Source organism: Pleurodeles waltl, chromosome 7 (genome assembly GCF_031143425.1).
Source record: "Pleurodeles waltl isolate 20211129_DDA chromosome 7, aPleWal1.hap1.20221129, whole genome shotgun sequence".
NCBI lineage: Eukaryota > Metazoa > Chordata > Amphibia > Caudata > Salamandridae > Pleurodeles > Pleurodeles waltl.
In genome coordinates this window covers 1240104907-1240126777 of record NC_090446.1, presented here as the reverse complement: position 1 = coordinate 1240126777, position 21871 = coordinate 1240104907, and the positions used below count along the sequence as shown (strand labels likewise).

Sequence of the window (21871 nt, the reverse complement as noted above, 5' to 3'; positions counted from 1 at the left end):
CGCAGGGAGCTCCTCCTCTCTAGGCTGCTGCAGCACAGGATATGTGCCTAGGTCCTCCTCTTGCTCCTTCATAACCTTCTTCTCTGCTGTGCCTAGCCACTGGTGGGTCTCCTCATAGGCCTTGAGGGCCTTCTGAACCTCCTCTTTTTTTGGAGATTGTTTTTGCTAGAAGCTCCCTTCTCCTTGCAAAATCCTGTGAGCTCAGCTGCAGTGTAACTCTTACGGTTACTAAGCTCAAACTCCATAATTATAGGTAGGATCACTGGCACCAACAGTCATGCAGTATGGGTATGAATTTTGAAAAAGCCAAAAATGCCAATATATGAGAATTTAAAAAAAGGTCGAATTTGGTATCACATTATTTGTACTGGGATTTTTGTGTTGCACAAATGCAAGTTCTGCATCCCGCCTTGAGCACCAATGTGAGAAATTGGGTTGGTGTTTGAGGGTAGTATGAGCCTTTCTCGAACAGTAGCCACAGTCCTTGTAAGGGTGAACCACCAAGCCACTAAATTAACCTGTGCTTAACCCTTTCCACAGTAATTTAGAAAACTAGAGACATTTTTTATAAATCATTTGACACCAAAACAGCAAATATCCTGTCAGTAGAACCACAGATTTGCAATTTAAAATATTTAAGGTAAGTATAGCACCTAAAACCACAAAGCGCCACTCAGTTTTCAGATAGAGTGAGACCAGGTGAAAGTCACAAGTTCAGGCCAGCCACAATGGAGTCCATCAGATAGAGGAACCAGGTTAGTCCCCCAAAAGTTACCTTCCAAAGTCCAGTGCGAAGAGTCCAGTTTGCAGTGAAAGGGGCCTTGAGGAACGGGGAGAGCGTTGCAGATGGTGAAATCTGTAGTGTTGGAAGAGCAGGCCAGGCATCTCAGACGGTCATTGTAGGAGCTTCACATTGGTGGTCCCTATGGGCTGTTGATGCTATAGCACAAAGTGCCATTCTCGCGTTGCTGGTCGGTCTCTCTGGCACAAAAAGTCTGAATCACCAGAGCTTTGTGTTGGCGTGTGGCAGGATCTTGGCATAATCTGGCCGGTTCACAGTCACAAAGAGAACTTGTGTGTTTCCAGTCCTCAGGGAAGGTGCCCGTGCTGATGGAGTAGTGGATTCTGTTACGAATCTCAGGGGCGATGGATGCGCTGGCTCCGATGTATATGTGGTGCGAGAAGGGGTCCGAGGGGGCTCCGGAGTGGGTGCTGTTCATAATGTTTACTGTTTCCTCTCTGGTGAGCGAGGACCAGTTGTGGATGGTCTGGATCTTGTGGTGGAAAAAGGAGGCAAGTTTGTCACAGAGGTCCTGTGACAGGGGGATGCTGGTGGCTTTTGGAGGGGGGGAGTCTGTGAACTTGTTGATGACTGAGAAGAGTTCCTTCAAGTTGTGTGCGGAGGATTTGATGCGCTCCTGGAGTCTGTCCTTCCTTGCGTTCTTGATTTTTCGTCGGTGGTTGCGGCTCTGAATGAGACAAGGTCTTCGCTGGATTGGCTTTTCCTCCATGATTCTTGGAGTTCGGTGGTGAACCAGCTGGCCTTCTTAGGTATGCGTTTTGCCGATGTCAGTCAGAGAGGGGCTAAAGTGTCGCACATTCGTTGATCCATGCGTTGAGATTGAGCGCTGCTGTGTTGGCGTCATCAGAGGGGGGGAAGGAGATATTTGGAGAGCAATGAGATGAGTTGCTCGTTGGTGATTTCCTTTTGGGGGGTCCTGGAGATGTGGGTGCCGGCTGCTGAGTGCGGTGATTGTATAGTGTATGCAGCAGTGGTCGGTCCAGTCTGGGTTGGAGATGGTCTCGATGGTGATCCGGTCGCTTGAGGGGAAGATGGGATCCAGTGTGTGGAGACAAGCTGTCTGAGGCCGAGGGTGGCGAGATTGTCGAATAGAGCGGTGGTGTTTGGGTCGGTGCAGTCCTCTCGGTGGAAGTTCTGATCGCTGAGGAAGAGGTAGTCGACTGATGCCAGGGCCTGGGAGGTAGTGATGTCTACGACATATTCTATGAAAGCTAAGCGGGCCAGGTAGCCTGTACACCAGGGTGCCGCAGATGGAGGAGTTGTGTTTGGAGTGGACCAGGAAGTGAAGGTGTTCCATGGTGGTGCAGTGATCTTCTTGGACGGCCTTGACAAGTAGTGATGACTTGTGTACAATGGTGAGCCCTCAACCTGGGCGGGAGGGCCGGTCCCTCCTTAGGATGATGTAACCGTTGGAAAATGGTGATGGCGATGTCTGGACCCGAGGTGGGGTTGCTCCAGGGTTCGGTGAGGAAGGCGATGTCCTTTCGGGTGGTGTCTATCAGGTCCCAGAGTTCGGTGGCATTGTGGAGGGAGCGGATGTTCAGGAGCAGACAGTTGATGGAGTTGTGGAGGTTGTTGATATCTTTGTGTGCGTAGAGTACCTTTGGTTTGTTGAGGTTGGTGCTAAAGTTGCAGTTCCTCCAGGTGGAAGGTCCGTGGGTGTCCTTGGAGGAGATGGTGCAGCAGTTGTTGAGACGTCCAGTGTTGAGGAGGGTCTCAGAGTCATACCGGAGGCAGTCCATGGGGTGGTTTAAAGGAGATCCAGGGTTCCTGGCACTGGGCGCGGTCCAGGTGGGCTTGCCTTTGGCGTGCCTGCGGCACGGCCACCATTGAGAAGGGGCAGAGGGAGCGGTCAGCTGGGAGGCGGGAGGGTGGGAAAAGTGCTTTGCAGGGGCAGAGGAAGAGGGGAGAAAGGAAAAAGCACTAGGTAAAAACGAGGGATTGTGGAAGAAAAGGGCAGAAAATGCAGTGAAAGAGCAACAGAAAAAAAGAAAAGGAAAATACTTACTTGTGATGGCCACTAGACCACCAGGGATGTCAGGAGACCCTCAGTTCGTCCCAGGCAAGAGGCAGAGGAAACAGTAGCCAGAAGAGCGTGAGAGGGCAGCAGACACTAACCAGGAGGTCAGTGCAGGTGCCCTCTCTCAGCGCTGCGGCCTCCATTAAGAAGGGGAGGAGGCGGTGGAAGCAGTCAGCTGGGAGGCTTGAGGGTGGGAAAGGTGCTTCACGGGGGGGGGCAAAGGAAGTGGGGAGAAAAGAAAAAGCACTAGGGAAAAACAAGGGATGCTCGAAGAAAAAGGCAGAAAATGCAAGAGTGAAAGAGTGACAGAAAAGAAAAGGCAAATACTTACTTGTGATGGCCACTAGACCACCAGGGATGAGGCATGGGGATGAGCCTGCGGGTGGAGGAGGGCCTCGAACTGGGATTCAGGAGACTGTTTGTCCCAGGCAAGATAAATAGGCAGCAGCCAGAGGAGCAGGGGAGGGCAGCAGACACTGACCAGGGGGTCAGTGCAGGAACTCACTCCAGCAGAGGGCAGCAGGGATCAGGAAGGTCAAGTTGCAGGTCACACGCAGCATGTCAGCTGGGCAGTTGCAGAAAGGCCGCTGGAGCTTGTAGTATCCCTGTAGTTCAGAAGAGGAGGTCAGTCAGCTGATCCCTGGAGTCACTTCAGCCTGGGATGAAGCACACAAGTCCAGTCTCTCTGCTCAGCCAGCAGGGCAAGCTGCAAGCAGCAGAGCAACCCTTCTGGCAGCAGGGCAGTTCTTATGTAGTATTGATAGATCCAGGAGTGTACTGAAAAATGGGTCTGAGGGTCCTATTTTTGTACCTGGTACTCCCTCTGAAGTGGGAGAATCTTCTGGTGTTTTCCCCTTACAGAAGGGAGTGCCTGGAATTTAATGTCTCACTGTCCTGCTCCATGTCTGTCTGGGGGCACAACAGGCTTATGTGCAGTCCTCAGTGAGTGGACCGGGCCAGTTGCTTCAAAGTTTATAAAGTGCAAGCGTGGAAGGTAAAAGCTCTACGCACCCCCTCCCCACCTCCCCAGAACGTCTATTGTAATATTATCTGGGAGGAAAACACAAAGGCCAACTAAACTTGGTCATGTGACCAGGGATTCTGGCTACAGGCACCAAATGGTTAGTACAAGAAAATTTCCCAAAGGTGGTATTTTCAGAATTATGGCTTAAAATCTGACTTTTCCATTAAAGGGGGTTTTAAATTGCCATTCCTCAGACACAAAACGTGACATTTCTATCTGCTCCTAAACAAAAGTTAGCACTTATTAAATGTAATAAGGTAACTCAGTGTTATCCTTTAGAAGTAGGACTCTTAGTAGTGAAAAACGACTTGGAACTTTTTCATTGCCAAGATATGCAAACAAAAAGTACATGTCTAGCTGTTTAAATACACTGCACCCTGCCCTACATGCTGTAAGGGCCTACCTTAAGGGGGGTGGGGGGTAGACTTATTTATATTATTTTTTTTAAAGGAGATTCAAGCCTGGTAAAAGGTAATGGCAGTTTAAAACTGCACACACATGTTGCAATGACAGATCTGAGACCTGTTTAAAAGACTACCTAAAGTGGGTAGCACTGTCAGTGTTGCAGCCCACTAGCAGCATTTATTTTACAGGCCCAGGGTACATGTAGTATTACTTTACTAGGGATTTAGAAAATAAAAATACCAAATGGATGTAAGACAATTTTATCAAGTTCATAGGGGTGAGGACAAGCACTTTATCACGGTTTAGCATTGGTAAAGTGTGTAGAATCCCAGAGCCAACAAAAACGAATTCAGCAAAACGAGAGGAGTCTGAGGGCAAGGGTTTTGGGTGAAACCATACCAAGGATGTCGGATACAATCGGGAGTAAAGTGCATTGAGTTCTAGAGCCAGCATAAATACAGTGTTGAGCAAAATGTGAGAAAAATGTGAGCAAAATGTGAGAAATCAGCAGAAAATGCAAATTTCCAACATGCATGGCTGAGATGTTTTAATATAAGCATTCCTGTGACTTCTGTTTTCCTCAACAGTGTTGTCTTTAAAGCACCTGTTCCGTTCTTTTCCAAGGTATTCGGGAACGCACAGAAAAGTGGCATGTTCTGGTAATTAGTGTTTCCACCCCATCCCTCGCCAATTTCCCTTAAATTGTAGCATGTTTGACCAGCCAAATTATCACATTGATCAATGATTAGTTCTGCTATTATCTCATTATCCAAGGAAGAGCTGTTGAGGAGTGAAAGTCATTGAGTTCCATGAGTATTTCAAATAGCGAATATCCAGCCTGCAAGAACTACGGTCTCAAGAGACTCATAATCGATGAGGCATCCAGTGGTATTTGATCCTTTGTAGAGCAGTTCCTGCAGTCGATATAATTTATCAACGGTTATCATATGTCATGTTAATTTTTTGGGTTCAGCTCATACTCTACCTTAGGTGCCTCCAACCAGCAGCGCAGGGAGCTACCAGTAGCTCCCAGACTCCTTCTGAGTAGCCTAGAGTTCATTTGTAAATTAGCACAGGGTCACATTTTTCCTTTTAAAGTTGAGGGAAGGCTGGGTGGTTTTTACATTAGCATCTTCAGGCTTCAGATAGCAGGGCCTGATAATGAGCAGTGCTGGAGCTAGATTTATGACCCAGGACACAGAGGTAAAGAATTGAAGCACTGCAGTATTTAACTCTTAAATAAAAGTCCTTGTCAACTCCGTATTGGAGATGTGAACAAAATGATGTTTCTCAATGTTCTTAAATTGGAGAAAATTTGAATGAAATGTTACCTAATAATTGTTAACTTTTAATTTAATGTTTTTTTTTTTTTTTTTTTTTAAGTGTTGCATTTACAAACAGCAGGCCTTTTGCTCCCAGTTGCCAGTGGAACACCATGCCATATCTGTAACTGAAAATACTGAATACAGTCATTTTTTTTAAATGGGACAAATTTAAAGTGCAGAAAATTTTGAGCATTTTTCCACTTTAGATTTCTCAGTTTTAAAAAATGGTTGTATAGTTGTGTTATACGTGTATATTCCTGTTCCACAAGTACATATGACACAGGTTATGAATACACATATGTAGGAAGGTGGCTCTGTACATGCTATATCAAAATGAGATATAGTGTGCACAGTCCTGGGGTTCTCCAGAGGCTTGACAGAGACTGAAATGGATGATACTAATGCTCTATTTGTGGTAGTGTGATCGAGCAGTTAGGCTTATCAGAGGGTAGTGTTAAGCATTTGTTGTACACACACAAGCAATGGAAGAAACACACACTCAATGACTTAACTCCATACCAATAGGAGTTTACATAGAAAAATGTTTTTTTTAATTTATTTCTTGAACCACAACATTCAGTTTGCAAGAAAGTACATAAAATGAAAGCTACTTTGCATCTATATGTATGATTAGGACTTTGAATAGAATCAACAATGTATAAAATGGCAGAAAGTTATTTTAAAAGTGGACACAGTGCAATTATCAACAGTTCCTGGGGGAAGAAAAGATAGTACAGTTTTACAGGTAGGTATTCAACATACAGTTCTTATCTCAGGGTTTTAGGTAGTCCATTGTTGGTGGTTTGAGTTAACCCCAAACACCCAGCAACACGGGGCCGGCCGGGTGCAGAGGTCTTAGAGGAACCAAATTAACATGGGCTCCTATGGAGATAGGGGGTACTCTGAATCTGGTTAGCCAGCAGGTAAGTATCCGGTACTCAAAGGGCAGACCAGGGGGGTTTAGGAGAACAATGGAGGGGCCGCAATTAGGCATCAAACACACACCCTCAGCGGCGGCAGGGTGCAAACAGGACTTCGGGTTTCCAATGCAGGTCTATGGGAAGGCCCGGGGGTCACTCAGAGGCTGCAGGTGGGGTACCGGTGGGTGTCTCGGGTACAGTTTTGGGGAAAGAACACTGGTGCTCGGGCCTGGTTAGCAGGGTCCCAGCACAATTTCAATCAAAGTTGGCATTAACACTAGGCAAAATGTGGGTGGGAGGTAACCATGCCAACAGTGGCACTTTCCTACAACATATATCCCATTTATATGCACACGTTCATAGATCCCCAAGGACCATGCTGTCACTGAAACACATGGCAGCTCTGTCATAGTGCCCCTAGTCTAAGTATTTTGTTCAAACCATAGTATCTGGCTTTGTGGACATTAAGCTAAAAGTCAGTGAGGATGGGTGTCTGGGCATCTGGTAACAATGTGCGAGTTGATTAGCCTTCGGTTGTTCATGATGACTTTCACTGATCAGAAGTAGCTCTCTCTACAGAAAAGGTTGGAGACCCTTGCTCTAGCTCATTGAATTGTTAGTGTTCTTCCACAAAGCGATCCATTCTGTCATACTGGAAATTGTGAATAAGTTTGAAAGGACATATTTGAAAACGAGTGGAGCATAACAGGTTGTCTGTATTTTTGATTAATTATTTCTTTCATTATACATTCTGGGCCTGATTTAGAGTTTGGCGGAGGGGTTCTCTGTCACAACAGTGACCTAATTCCAATATACCCTATGTGATTTAGATTTTGGCAGACTGGATATACGTCACTGTTGTGCTGGAGTAACCTCTCCGCCAAACTCTAAATCAGGCCCTCTGTTGGGATTACTGTAATGAATGTTCTGACAAAAAAAACTGACAGTTAAAGGAACCACTTGTGACTTCTGTCACCATTAATATCCTTTATATGTAATAAGAGAAACAAAATGTATCTGCCACCGTGTCGCAGTTAGTTTTAATTCTAAAGAGCGTCCACTTTTGTAGTTTGGCAGCATGCTTGTCTGTGTAAATGCCCTTTCTTCTGTTCGAGCTAACGTTATGTCTGTATTAACAGGCAAGAATGCAACTTTGCTGATTCATGAGGCAACACTAGAAGATGGCATGGAGGAAGAGGCCATTGAAAAAACTCACAGGTAACGTCCACAAAAAGCATTGTTACAAGAATAGTATTTTGAATTTATTACTGGGTTGACATTATGCTATTGTTACCAGTACCAATTTCTAAATAAGAAAGAAATTGACCTTGAAGCACCAGGCTCACTCACAAATGCCTCCTTCAGGCAGTGCTTAATTTGAGCTGGGAGTTGCAGGTTAGGCCTACTGGTGCTGACACCTTTTTTTTTTTTTTTAACTATCAAAACGGGAGGGAAAGGCAGAAAAAGGAGGAACATAATGATGGAAAAACAGTGGCATGGTAGAAATAGGGGATGAAAAAGAATCTACAAGAGTGGGATAAAGGGGAAGGGAGTTAATGACCGTGGGCTTACGAGAAAAACTTTGGGCACACGTATTTGTGTTACAAAATGGGCACTGTCTTCAAGGGTCATATTTTTTCCATACTGCTTTTGACCAAAGGCCGCCCAAGTCAGGGTTTTCGGGAATCGCAAGAATTCTGTGAGCTTTATGCGTAGAGGCGAAGAGCAGGCACAGAATGCTTGCCTGTATATGCAGCTAATGTGCACCCCTGGTTTCAGGTCAAAACCCCTAGTTTGCAAGATGTAATTAAAAATAAACCCTCTATTTGAGACTATGCAGGTGTTCTCACTTTTAGTAGTAGACTAGCTTTGTGTTCCCCTGGTGGCACGGTAGTAGTTAGCAGGATGTCTGACATGTTCTCTTATGCTAGTCCTCCTTTTCTGTAGATGTCATTCAGACTTCCATTGTAGATATTATCCTAGCCCCTTTAGTGATTAGGGGCAGTGATCTCATGCACACCCCATGGTTCATACTTTTTACACCTCTAATAGATGAAGTACCTATTTTTAGGGTTGAGCGCGTACAAGTGCTCTGGACCATGTTGTGATCTCTCTGTGGGCTTCTGACCACGCCTATGCCACACACGACACTCATTAGTTCGTGGGCTTGCCTTTTAAAAATTGATTCATTCCATTTGTGGAAGGCATGTATACGTCATTCCTTTTCCGGTGTTTAGTCCTCCTTGAGCGCACCGGTAAACTACTGAAAACATACGAGGCTGGGTGCCTTCAACTGGTTTCTGAACTACTTTTAGCTTTTTACTTCTTGCGCAGCGTGATCTCTCTGGGCAGAAGTCGAGCACTTTGCATGACATCGACCCTGTTACATGGATAATTCGACTTTTTCCAGTTACATGAATAATTGCACTTTTGCCGGTAACATGGATAATTGCACTTTTGCTGATAAGTTTCACTGCAAGCAAACTTCTGCTCCCTTTTCTGTGTCTCCTTCACGCTAATGGCGACCATCGGCTCGCATATGTGAAACTGTTTTACTTTTCATTATTAGTTTGTGGCAAGAAAAGTCCAGTTAGGAGTTCACAACGCTAATAGCTCTAACGCGAGCAAACGCGAGACCCGTTGCATTGCAAATGGTTGTTGCTTAATGTTTTTCACTAAAGCCTATACCCCGGTTACTCGTTGAACCCTTAATGAGCGATCCTTACTAGGCTGCCTGCCCACAGTTTGACCTATTTCACTGTCAGTTGGTCTGGGCTTTTTTTTTTTTCTCAATCTGTGGGGTATTTAACTTAGAAACTACTTTGTTCGGGCCCTCCCCCTCGGTTTTGCAACACTTATTTGGAGAAACGGCTGCATATTGTGGATTGTTCTCCAGTAGGGCCTTTATTAACATGTCACCAGCCCACAGCGGGATTACATATGTTCCCATCTGTCAAACGCCATTGCCGGCCCTGTACAATATGCTTAGTCAGGTAAACTTAGTTTGTATTAAGGGAAAACACTCTTATAATTACTGCAACTTTAGCACATCTATATCTACTAAGCAGGAGGAGCTGATCAGTGTTGATGCCACACTACATTGCGCGACAGGCACTAATCCCTCCCTTCCCCCGCCCCCTGCAGTGGTTAGGTGCGATCGGACCCTCTCTGCCTACCAGTTTTCTCTTCTGCCTGCGCCTTGACCACGTCCTTTAATGCCCACTTCCCTGGTCTTCCCCTGACAAAAACATCAACAGTTGTATGTTTAATTACCTTAGTGAGAGATTGGTTGTCGACCATTTAGCTATTCTTAATCCAAATGTGAAAAAGTCAGTGGTTGCACCACAACATTAGGTACGGAATAACACTCTCCATGTGAGAAGTTGCATCACATAACCTGACGCAGGAGGGTCCTACAGACTGACCAGTGCGCCCTCTAGTGCAGTCCATTACATACATATTCTGAAGGCTGTCCTGTGGTGAGGAACACATGGCCTCAGCTCCCTTCCTGGTGTGAGTTAGGGTAAACTGTGTTTCACTTCTTTAACTCCATGTGTCATTCTAATAGGTTGCCCCACGCCTTTAAGGTTAATTAATGTTTCTAGTACGTGAGTAGATTGTTTAGGTCTGAAAGAACACACACATTACAGCTTGTGAGGTCTAGGTATCTGCCTTTCAGACCTGGATACATCTCCAGTGCACACTCATTCCAGGAGGAGCGGAATGATGTGGAAATGCACAATAAAATCACATAGCAAGCAGAAGTGACTGCATAAGAAACGAGGTTATCCCTGCCATCCTTTGATTTCTCCTTTCTTTCTTTTCTCTTGCTCCCTCCTGTTCTCAAGTGACCCTCTTCCTTTGTAACCAGTAGATTTTAACACATTTAAACGGACTGCTTTCAGTACCCTCTAGTCCTGCGGCATTTATAGATTCCAGCAGTGCTCCAATTTTTATCCCCTGTGATTGCTTATCTGTACACGGTGCTTTAAGTGTCCTTGTCAAGTATCACTTGACCCCCATAGAACGATGTCAACGTGCAGCTATATCTCAAGGCATCGTCCAGTGACAACTGAATACTCTTTTTTTGGCTACCATTCAGTCCCGATTTTCGGCCTCTCTGATGCTAAATCATCCCAAAAATTTTTTTATTCGCAAACGTTTTGTCAAGAAACAGCAACATAACATACAGTGGCTGTGCAAACTGCTATGCTCACAAAGTTTTATTATGAAAGATAAAATAAATGCCCGCTTTAAGCGGTCCTCTGCGGCTGTAGGAAACCGTTCCCAGTGTCAGAAGTGGCCGTGGGTGAATTGCCAATGCTTCGCGGAAGCCTCCGTCTGAGCGCTCCTCCGAGGTGCCTGTTGTGTTTAAAGCCCTGAAAAGGGCTTAACACACATCGCGCGTCGCGCTGGTAATAAAGTGAAACACGCGACTCAGTATATTTTTTTACCGGTCGGTGTGACTTGGGGAGGCCTGTTCCGAGACTAGCCCTTTCACACGGGGCTCCGTCTCGCGTATCTGTGCCAGCATGCCCCCAGCCACGCCTCCTCTTTATTTATAGCTCCGGGCAAGAGGCCACGGAGCAAACCAAACAACACCCAAGAACGAGGTGAAATCCCTCGGAAACATCCGGGTATTTCACACGGTGTAGGAAGTTGGCTCTGTATGTGCTATTTCAAAGTAAGGAATAGCATGCACAGAGTCCAAGGGTTCCCCTTAGAGGTAAAATAGTGGTAAAAAGAGATAATACTAATGCTCTATTTTGTGGTAGTGTGGTCGAGCAGTAGGCTTATCCAAGGAGTAGTGTTAAGCATTTGTTGTACATACACATAGACAATAAATGAGGTACACACACTCCGAGACAAATCCAGCCAATAGGTTTTGTTATAGAAAAATATCTTTTCTTAGTTTATTTTAAGAACCACAGGTTCAAATTTAACATGTAATATCTTGTTTGAAAGGTATTGCAGGTAAGTACATTAGGAACTTTGAATCATTTCAATTGCATGTATACTTTTCAAGTTATTGACAAATAGCTACTTTAAAAGTGGACACTTAGTGCAATTTTCACAGTTCCTGGGGGAGGTAAGTTTTTGTTAGTTTTACCAGGTAAGTAAGACACTTACAGGGTTCAGTTCTTGGTCCAAGGTAGCCCACCGTTGGGGGTTCAGAGCAACCCCAAAGTCACCACACCAGCAGCTCATGGCCGGTCAGGTGCAGAGTTCAAAGTGGTGCCCAAAACGCATAGGCTAGAATGGAGAGAAGGGGGTGCCCCGGTTCCGGTCTGCTTGCAGGTAAGTACCCGCGTCTTCGGAGGGCAGACCAGGGGGGTTTTGTAGGGCACCGGGGGGGACACAAGCCCACACAGAAATTTCACCCTCAGCAGCGCGGGGGCGGCCGGGTGCAGTGTAGAAACAAGCGTCGGGTTTGCAATGTTAGTCTATGAGAGATCAACGGATCTCTTCAGCGCTGCAGGCAGGCAAGGGGGGGCTTCCTCGGGGAAACCTCCACTTGGGCAAGGGAGAGGGACTCCTGGGGGTCACTTCTCCAGTGAAAGTCCGGTCCTTCAGGTCCTGGGGGCTGCGGGTGCAGGGTCTTTTCCAGGCGTCGGGACTTAGGTTTCAGAGAGTCGCGGTCAGGGGAAGCCTCGGGATTCCCTCTGCGGGCGGCGCTGTGGGGGCTCAGGGGGGACAGGTTTTGGTACTCAGTCGTAGAGTAGTCCGGGGGTCCTCCCTGAGGTGTTGGTTCTCCACCAGCCGAGTCGGGGTCGCCGGGTGCAGTGTTGCAAGTCTCACGCTTCTTGCGGGGAGATTGCAGGGTCTTTAAAGCTGCTCCTTGAAACAAAGTTGCAGTCTTTTTGGAGCAGGTCCGCTGTCCTCGGGAGTTTCTTGTCTTTTTCGAAGCAGGGCAGTCCTCAGAGGAGTCAGAGGTCGCTGGTCCCTTGGAAGGCGTCGCTGGAGCAGAGTTCTTTGGAAGGCAGGAGACAGGCCGGTGAGTTTCTGGAGCCAAGGCAGTTGTCGTCTTCTGGTCTTCCTCTGCAGGGGTTTTCAGCTAGGCAGTCCTTCTTGTAGTTTGCAGGAATCTGATTTTCTAGGGTTCAGGGTAGCCCTTAAATACTAAATTTAAGGGCGTGTTTAGGTCTGGGGGGTTAGTAGCCAATGGCTACTAGCCCTGAGGGTGGGTACACCCTCTTTGTGCCTCCTCCCAAGGGGAGGGGGTCACAATCCTAACCCTATTGGGGGAATCCTCCATCTTCAAGATGGAGGATTTCTAAAAGTCAGAGGTACCTCAGCTCAGGACACCTTAGGGGCTGTCCTGACTGGCCAGTGACTCCTCCTTGTTTTTCTCATTATCTCTCCTGGACTTGCCGCCAAAAGTGGTTGGCTGGGTCCAGGAGGCGGGCATCTCCACTAGCTGGAGTGCCCTGGGGCATTGTAACACGAAGCTTGAGCCTTTGAAGCTCACTGCTAGGTGTTACAGTTCCTGCAGGGGGGAGGTGTGAAGCACCTCCACCCAGAGCAGGCTTTGTTTCTGTCCTCAGAGAGCACAAAGGCTCTCACCGCATGAGGTCAGACACTCGTCTCTCAGCAGCAGGCTGGCACAGACCAGTCAGTCCTGCACTGAACAATTGGGTAAAATACAGGGGGTATCTCTAAGATGCCCTCTGTGTGCATTTTTTAATAAATCCAACACTGGCATCAGTGTGGGTTTATTATTCTGAGAAGTTTGATACTAAACTTCCCAGTATTCAGTGTAGCCATTATGGAGCTGTGGAGTTCGTTTTTGACAGACTCCCAGCCCATATACTCTTATGGCTACCCTGTACTTACAATGTCTAAGGTTTTGCTTAGACACTGTAGGGGCATAGTGCTCATGCACATATGCCCTCACCTATGGTATAGTGCACCCTGCCTTAGGGCTGTAAGGCCTACTAGAGGGGTGACTTATCTATACTGCGGTGTGAGGTTGGCATGGCACCCTGAGGGGAGTGCCATGTCGACTTACTCGTTTTGTTCTCATCAGCACACACAAGCTGGCAAGCAGTGTGTCTGTGCTGAGTGAGGGGTCCCCAGGGTGGCATAAGATATGCTGCAGCCCTTAGAGACCTTCCCTGGCATCAGGGCCCTTGGTACCAGGGGTACCAGTTACAAGGGACTTACTTGGGTGCCAGGGTTGTGCCAATTGTGGAAACAACTGTACATTTTAGGTGAAAGAACACTGGTGCTGGGGCCTGGTTAGCAGGGTCCCAGCACACTTCTCAGTCAAGTCAGCATCAGTATCAGGCAAAAAGTGGGGGGTAACTGCAACAGGGAGCCATTTCTTTACACACGGGGTGTTACATAACCCCGGAACACCCCTCTTTAACATTTCAATGTCGGCTGGCCAGTTACGCCACTGGCCAGCGACACTACATTCCTCCAAAAAATGGAAAACAACAAATATGCCCAACAGACTAATAAGTCAATAATCACACAAATAATCACGGAGACGAGTAGAAGGACAGGGATTGCCCCGCAAACCATATCTGGCAGATCCCGACCTTTGAGATGCCACCTCAGTCACTGGTTCAAACGGGACAGGCTCAACACCACCGTCAGGGCGATACACTCGCTTCAGGTCCTTCGAATACCGGGCTACCTCCATCAGCATCATTAACACTTTCAGCTCGAGAGGGTCCCGCGTCATGAAACCTCTTGAAAAACGACACATTGCGGGTCACGATATCGGTACCCCGCTGGGCAACCACAGCAGACCCATTCCGTTGAACAATTCTCCAGGGAACCGTAGAGTAAGGCGTACGAAACTTACTACCAGGTAGGGTCTGCTTGAGTAACACACAATCACCCACTCTCAGGTCTGACGCTGTGGCTCGCCGAGCACAGCTGACTCGTGCATTCGACATCCGCCTTTTCTCCTGAACCACGTCTCGGGCCAACTCCGGAGGAACCCAAGAAGGATGATGAGGAATAGCATCAACAGACGCCCGCCCAAAGACAACATGACTCGGAGCGAGATTGGTGGTAGAATGAGGCGTTTGTCGATAATTCCCTAAGAACGAGAAAATTGCATATTCAACAGACTGGCTGCCGGCCACTGCAATTCGTATCACTTTATTCAAAGTCCGCATAAACCGTTCCACCTCCCCGTTGGCTTGAGGCCACCGAGGGGTAACCCGGCGATGACGGGTGCCAGTGATCCTTAGGTACTCAGCCAGTTCCTTGCTCTGAAAAGGCGGCCCATTGTCAGTCTTAATTTCTGCAATAAGACCATGAGTGGCCATAACTTTTTCTAATCCAGAAATTACTACCTCTGCAGTGAGGACTGGAATAATCTCAACCTCCGGATACTTCGAGAATCATCAGTGATGACCATAGTGTGACGTCCATCAGGCAAACTGCCGAAATCCAGACTTGCAGAAACCCACAGACCTGTTGGGGTTGGCTCAGTCTCAATGGGGACAGGCCGGCTCGACTCACCGGTAGCCTGACACCAACGGCACGACCTGACCAAACGTTCAACCTTTTCATCCATTAGGGGAAACCATACTTTGGATAGGAGGCGGCTCTTAGTCTTGACCATCCCTTGGTGGCCATTGTGTGCCAACTCAACAGCTTTGGCGGTGAGGGACGAAGGGATCACCAAACGACTTTCCCTTAACAGGCACCCTTGGGAGTCAGTGGTAAGTTCACTCTTCACGCTGTAGAGACTTCCAAGGACACGTTGAGACTCAATGTTCAACAAAGGCAATTGGCTTTTAACATGGTGCCACTGATTACTCTGTACGGCTGCCATAACTTTCTGCAGGCACTCGTCCAACTTAGTTGCTTGTATTATTTCCCCCATAGTCATTGGCAACGGCCGGGATCGAGCAGTCACATATCTAACATATTCTTCAGTTTCCTTTGCTGCTTTAACCTCCACCTCTGATGCACTTCTGGGATGTCTCGATAGTCAGGCGGGTTTTCGGACCCTGGGCGATATTCCAATTGACATCGATAATCTTGAAATTGTAGCATCCATTTCTCAATTCTGGGCGGTGGCTTGGAAGCGGTTCCATTGAAAAGCGGAAGCAATGGCTTATGGTCAGTGATCACGACAAACGGGCGGCCATACACGTAAATATGGAAATGCTTGCAACCCCAGTGGACCGCTATGGCCTCCTTTTCAATTTGCGAATAACGCTGTTCAGTGTCAGTGAGCGAACGGCTGGCATAGGCGACATGAGCCCACATTCCTTCCCCATGTTCCTGCAATAGCACAGCACCTAAACCCTTGGGTCCCGCATCAACAGCGACCTTGGTATTTCTTCTTGGATCAAAATATTTCAGCACCGTGTCGCTGGACAACGCTTCTTTGATTTTATCAAACGCTGTTTGTTCAGTGGACCCCCATTGCCACGATTCGGATACCTTGAGGAGGTTCCTCAGAGGTTGAGTCAGATTGGATAAGTCCTTTATAAATCTACCACAGTAGTTTACCATCCCTAGCAAACTTCTGACCTCGGTGACTGTAGTGGGCGGTGGCGCCTCCTTGATGTTGTTTACTTTCGCGGGGTCTGGAGCAACCCTGTTCTCCGAGAACGTGTAACCAAAGAATTGTATTCTGTTTTTTAGAAATTCACCCTTTTGCCGATGCAAAGTGAGTCCCGAGTCCTGAAGGCGCTGAAATACCTTTTGTAGTCGGGCGTTGTGTTCAGCAATGTTGGGGGCATGGACAAGGATATTGTCACTTACATTTATGGTGCCTGGCAAATCCACCAACAGCTCCTGGATGATATTTTGGAATACCTCTGCCGCACTGGATACCCCAAAACTCAGACGTTTGTACCTCCGGAGCCCCACATGGGTAGAGAAGGTCGTTATGTAGCTGGATTCCGGGGCCAACACCAACTGGTGGTATCCAGACCGGAGATCAAGCTTCGAGAACCATCTAGAATCACTGAGTTCTCCTAAAATGTCATCGATCGTAGGGGTCAGGTGTCTCTCTCTCTTAATAGCCGCATTTGGGAGACGCATGTCCACCACAGATTCTCACCTCGCCTGGTTGTTTGGGCTTCCGAGCTACCACGATTGAAGAAACCCAGGGGGTGGGCCCCGAAACCTTCTCAATGATCCCGGCTTTCTCCAGATTGTCTAATTCTTTCTCCACCTGGGGTCTGAGATGAAACGCTACTCGCCGATGGCGGAGAGCTATTGGTTGGATTGTGTGATCAATATGGAGCTTGATCTCCCGGCCTCGGAGGCACCCAATGCCATTGAAGATTCCCTCATATTTGGCTACCAAGTCCGTCACCGACTCTTGGTGAATGCTGAGCGCAAAGGTCACTATTTGTAACTCCTCTGCGGCCCGACAGCCTAGTAGCATGCCGGTTCCTCCCTCGGTCACGTACACCTTCGCCACTATTGACTGTTGTCCATGAGTGATGGTGGTCTAGAACATACCCCTCAGGGAGAGGGGGGTGCTCTGTCCATATGCATACACCTTGACATTTGTCTTGGTCAGTGCTGGAGTCGGGGACATTTTGCAATGTTCTTCTGCTGCCAGTAGGTTTATGGATGCCCCTGTATCTACTACAGCAACCACTTTGTGATGACCCATGAGTATCTGGCACCTTGGAAGTTGCGCTTGGCGAAGGCTGGTAGGTGTGGCCGCAAATAAGGAGTGTACGACATGAATGACCGTTTCGTCATCATCCATGTCGCTCCCTCGCTCCGATTTTTCGGGAGGGGCATCTTCGAGTGCAATGTTGACAGTAGCCCCTCGAGCGCTTTTGGATCTGCAAACCTTGGCAAAATTATTCATTTTTCCGCAAGCAGAGCATATTTTTCCCCTTGCCGGACATTCAGATGCTCGGTGTGGTACTCCACCACAATACCCGCACTGTCTGGGCCGTGGACTATTCACCTTTTGTGGGGTTTTCTTCCTGGGTACCATTACTGCATTGGTCACCTCTTCCTTGATGGGATGCTGTAATGCTGCCACCATGTGCGAAGCCCTGGCTTTTGATAGCTCCTTTGTGCGACCCAGCTGTAGAATATCCTGTAATGATTTTCCTGATTCCTCTAGGATGCGTTCCCTGAGCGGGAGAGAGGCACATCCTTGTATCAATTCTCCTCGGACTTCTTCAGTTTCATCGTTGAATCGGCATGTGCCCGCTAACTCCCTTAGCCGTAGGTGAAAAGCATCTAACAACTCCTCCACCTGTTGCCTTGCTTGTCTAAATATAAATCTCTCGTAATCAGTATTGACCATTGGTTCAAAATGGCGGTTGAGGGCAGCTATGAGTGTCGCATGTGTTTTTGGCGCATCTTCCACGAGGTTTTTTGATATCTTATATATGTCCTTCCCTCCTATGTGGATGAGCATGGCACGTTTCTGGTCATTTGCTACCTTCGTGGCCTCAAAATATAGCAACACTCTCTCTAGCCATTCTCTCCACTTTGGCGCTTGCGTAGAGGGAGCGCCTTCCACCACAAATGGTTCTACTGGAGGTATTGCCGACATTGTGGCAAGGGTGATGCCAGATGTGTCTCTTGCCGCAGTGTCTGTCTTTCGAAGTGACTACTGGTGTTCTGTGCCTTGTTATTGGCTATGGGGGGGAGGGGGCACTTGTACTCACTGTGCCTTGACGTGCTTTTTTTTTTCAGTGTGGATTCTCCTTCCTATGTTTGCCAGTTCTCTTCTTTAGAGGATTCAGAGGAAAAAAATACTTCAGCATGGGTGCTTTGTATGAGCACTTCTTTGTTTTTCTTCTTTACAATTTTCATTTGCTTTGTTCTGTAGCAGTTTTTTTTTTTTTTTTTTTTGGGTCGGCTGCCCTCTGCACGAGCACCGTGTGTGTCACACAGCCGCAGGGGAGCTCCAAACCAGGGGCGTGAGGTCGCCTGCCTCGTCGCCAATTTGTTGTGTTTAAAGCCCTGAAAAGGGCTTCACACACATCGCGCGTCGCGCTGGTAATAAAGTGAAACACGCGACTCGGTATATTTTCTTACCGGTCGGTGTGACTGGGGGAGGCCTGTTCCAAGACGAACCCTTTCACACTGGGCTCCGTCTCGCGTATCTGTGCCAGCATGCCCCCAGCCACGCCTCCTCTTTATTTATAGCTCCGGGCCGGAGGAGCAAACCAAACAACACCCAAGAACGAGGATAAATCCCTCGGAAACATCCGGGGATTTCACACGGGGTGTTACATAACCCCGGAACACCCCTCTTTAACATTTCAATGTCGGCTGGCCAGTTACGCCACTGGCCAGCGACACTACAGTGCCCGTGTTTCACCCGTATCACCCTTCACATCACCAAATCCTCTTTCACTCTTCGGTAAGGTTCCCGTGAGCCTGCCTGCCCGCCATGCCCTCATTACTGAAACTTGAGCCTTCCCTGGCGTTGGCCGAAGGTTTTACCTTCACATGCTCTGTCCCCTCACCCGCCCTCCATTCCTAATTCAGTTTGGCCAGCCCTCGTTCCTGTCAGTGTCACCACATGATTCATCAATGAACTTTGCCCCCTGCTGGCAGGACGTCTTCCTGAGGCCCACATCTAGAAATGTTTAACTTTAGTGTCGCGTGTACTCTTTAAATTATGTCATTAATGACCCTGATAGCATACATCATGTTTATATGTTTTTAAAAGTGTCCTTTAACTGTGTACCTACCGTTCGCCTCTGTTCATATTTGCAACTTGCACTTTATCATGTGAAGGCTTTAATTATCATGGTTAATAAATAAAATTGTCTAATTTAATAGTGTGCACATCACAAACATCATGACCGTTAATCCCCTTTTCTCTCCCGTACCCTCCTGCCCATAGAAGCAGTCTTAGTGTGATACATTCTGCACAAACTGTAAAATCACAAGATGTCAGTCTGTAACTCGTAGCTGACGTCATGTCCTCTTGGCGTTCTGTTGGAAATGTAAGGCGAAACGCCTGTCAGCAGTGTGCTTTTCTCGCTGTTTATCAATGTTTATTTGCCTTCAAGGTTGCTTTACCTAATAGTTTGAACTACCTCTATTCACAGTACAACATCTCAGGCGATCAACGTAGGTATGCAAATGAATGCAGAATTCATCATGTTAAATCACTTCAGTCAGCGATATGCCAAAATTCCCCTGTTTAACTCTGACTTCAATGAAAAAGTTGGGATTGCTTTTGATCATATGCGGGTAAGTAGTAAAATCTCTAATCTTAATTTAAAACCATAGCAGTATAGCCATAATAATTATTCACTGAAGTACTTTTTATTGCCTTACTAACGTATTCTTCTGGGCAATCCTGCTGTGGTAGATCTAGCATATTCAAATTGAGGTTTAATATCGTACTTTTTCAGTTTATAGCAGTGACAGGCGGGTATGAGGCTGGAGGTTGTGGGGGGGAAATGGCAGAAGGTGGCATTAGCTGCAAACCTTTATTTGATATGACATGTTTGTGAAATCGCAGGTATACTTTGAGAAGTAATGTTTTGGTACAGTGGGGTGTGCCTTCTGTGGATTATGACTCTTTCCTAATTACTTCTGTCTATGGAATTTTGGTAAGGATGAGGCAGAGTTGATCAGTCGCATATGGTGCAGGCCCAGACTTTCAGCGAAGTATGCTTTTAGGGAACCACCAACTGTTTCTGTTGATAAGGCTATAATTTACTCCCCAAAGCTGGTCTCCAGCATTCAGAACCAGTTGTCTGCTTGCTGTCATCTGATGTTGATTGGAAGCTCTGCAAAGTGGCAGGTAATGGTAAACCTTCAGCTTATTGCCCCAAACTGGCCTATACCAGGGCCAAATCAAACCTTTGAACTGAAGGAAAGTCACTCTTTTTGGCATGGTTACCCCCATATTTTGCCTGTTATCAGTGTGCTTAGACTGTTCTCACTGGGATCCTACTAACCAGGACCCCAGTGATTGTGCGCTCTCCTATAAATTTACACCTCACAGTACTGATGTACCCCTGTAAGTCCCTAGTATATGGTACTTAGGTACACAGGCCATTGGTACATCAGGGGTCCTACATGGGCTGCACCATGTATTATGCCATGCTTGGTAGCCCATGCAAACTGTGTCTGCAGGCCTGCCATTGCAGCCTGTTTGAAAAGGTACATGCACCCTTTCCCTACTGGTCACTACACCAGGTCACTGTAAGTCACCCCTATGGTAGGGCCTCTGAGCTCAGAGGGCATGGTTGCAGGCTCCTGTGTGTGAGGGCACCCCTGCATAAGCAGAGGTGCCCCAACAAACTCCAGGTCCAATGCAATAGACTTCGTAAGTGCAAGGATGCCATTTTACCCGTTTAGTGGCCACAGGTGGTCACTTGTGGTCCAGCTACATAATGGTAAACCTGAACCTAGGCTTGTTTGGTATCAAACATGTCTGAACCATACCCCAATACTAATGCCAGTATTGGCAGCATGATTCCATGCACTCTGGCGGCTCCTTAAGGGACCCCCCTCCAGTACTGCTCCTACCAGTCTTCCAAGGTTTTGTGAGCAGCCCCTGCTGCTGCAGCCCCTCAGACAGATTTCTGCCCTCCTGCTGCTTGACCAGCTCAAGCAAGGAAAGGCAAAACAAATTATTTCCTGTGGGAGAGGGGATGCAGCACCCTCTCCCTTGGAAAAAGGTGTTACAAGGATGGGGAGGGGTAGCTCCCCCACGCCACCGTCTTGCTTTGAAGGACACATTTGGTGCCTTCCTTGCATAATTGAGTTTGCACTAGTCCAGGGACCCCCCAGTTCCAGTTCTGATGCAAAATCACACAAAAGACAGAGGAATGACCACTCTCCTGTCCATCACCACCCCAGGGCTGGTGCCCAGAGCTCCTCCAGGTAGCCACTTGATACTGCCATCTTGGAAACAAGATGTGCAGAGGCGCCTGGGAGCATCTGGTTTGTCAGGACAAGAGACTGACGTCAGTGCCCCCCCCCCCCCCCCCCCCTTCTGATAGGTGGTCCTCCTGCAGAGTGACCAAGCTCCTTAATTTTAGGGCTCTTTAGGTGCTCCTTTGTGGGTGAGTCCCCAGATTTGGCATGCAAGACTTCACCAGGACTCCTCTGCAGTGACCTTCTGCTTCTGGCCACCTGAACTGCTGCTAGACTTCACAGGAACCAAACAAGCCTGTAACTCCTGAGACAACCTCACCTTGAAACATTGTTTCTCTGGCGCCTTTCAGCAATTGCGACATTTCCATGGCTCTGTGTCCCCTAGGGCTGGCAAGACTTCAGCTGAGCCAAAGAAGCAAGAAGAAATCTCCCTTGAAGTGAAGGACTCTCTCTCCTCCATAAGCAGACACCTAAGGTAACAACTCCAGCTGCTGGGATCTGCTCTCCACTGAAACTGCTTGGGTCCTCCAACACAGGTGGCCATTCTAAGTGGTCCTCTTGGTCTTC

At 47.6% G+C, this 21871-nt stretch overlaps 1 protein-coding gene across 1 annotated transcript in view; it reads left to right on the top strand.

Annotated features, from left to right (window-relative positions):
- Positions 1 to 21871, top strand: part of ELAC2 (elaC ribonuclease Z 2) — a 227118-nt gene that overhangs the window by 174457 nt on the left and 30790 nt on the right. The window contains exons 22-23 of the mRNA XM_069200369.1: positions 7636 to 7714; positions 19519 to 19663. Of these exons, the coding sequence (XP_069056470.1) occupies positions 7636 to 7714; positions 19519 to 19663 (224 nt within the window). The remainder of the gene's footprint in view (positions 1 to 7635; positions 7715 to 19518; positions 19664 to 21871) is intronic.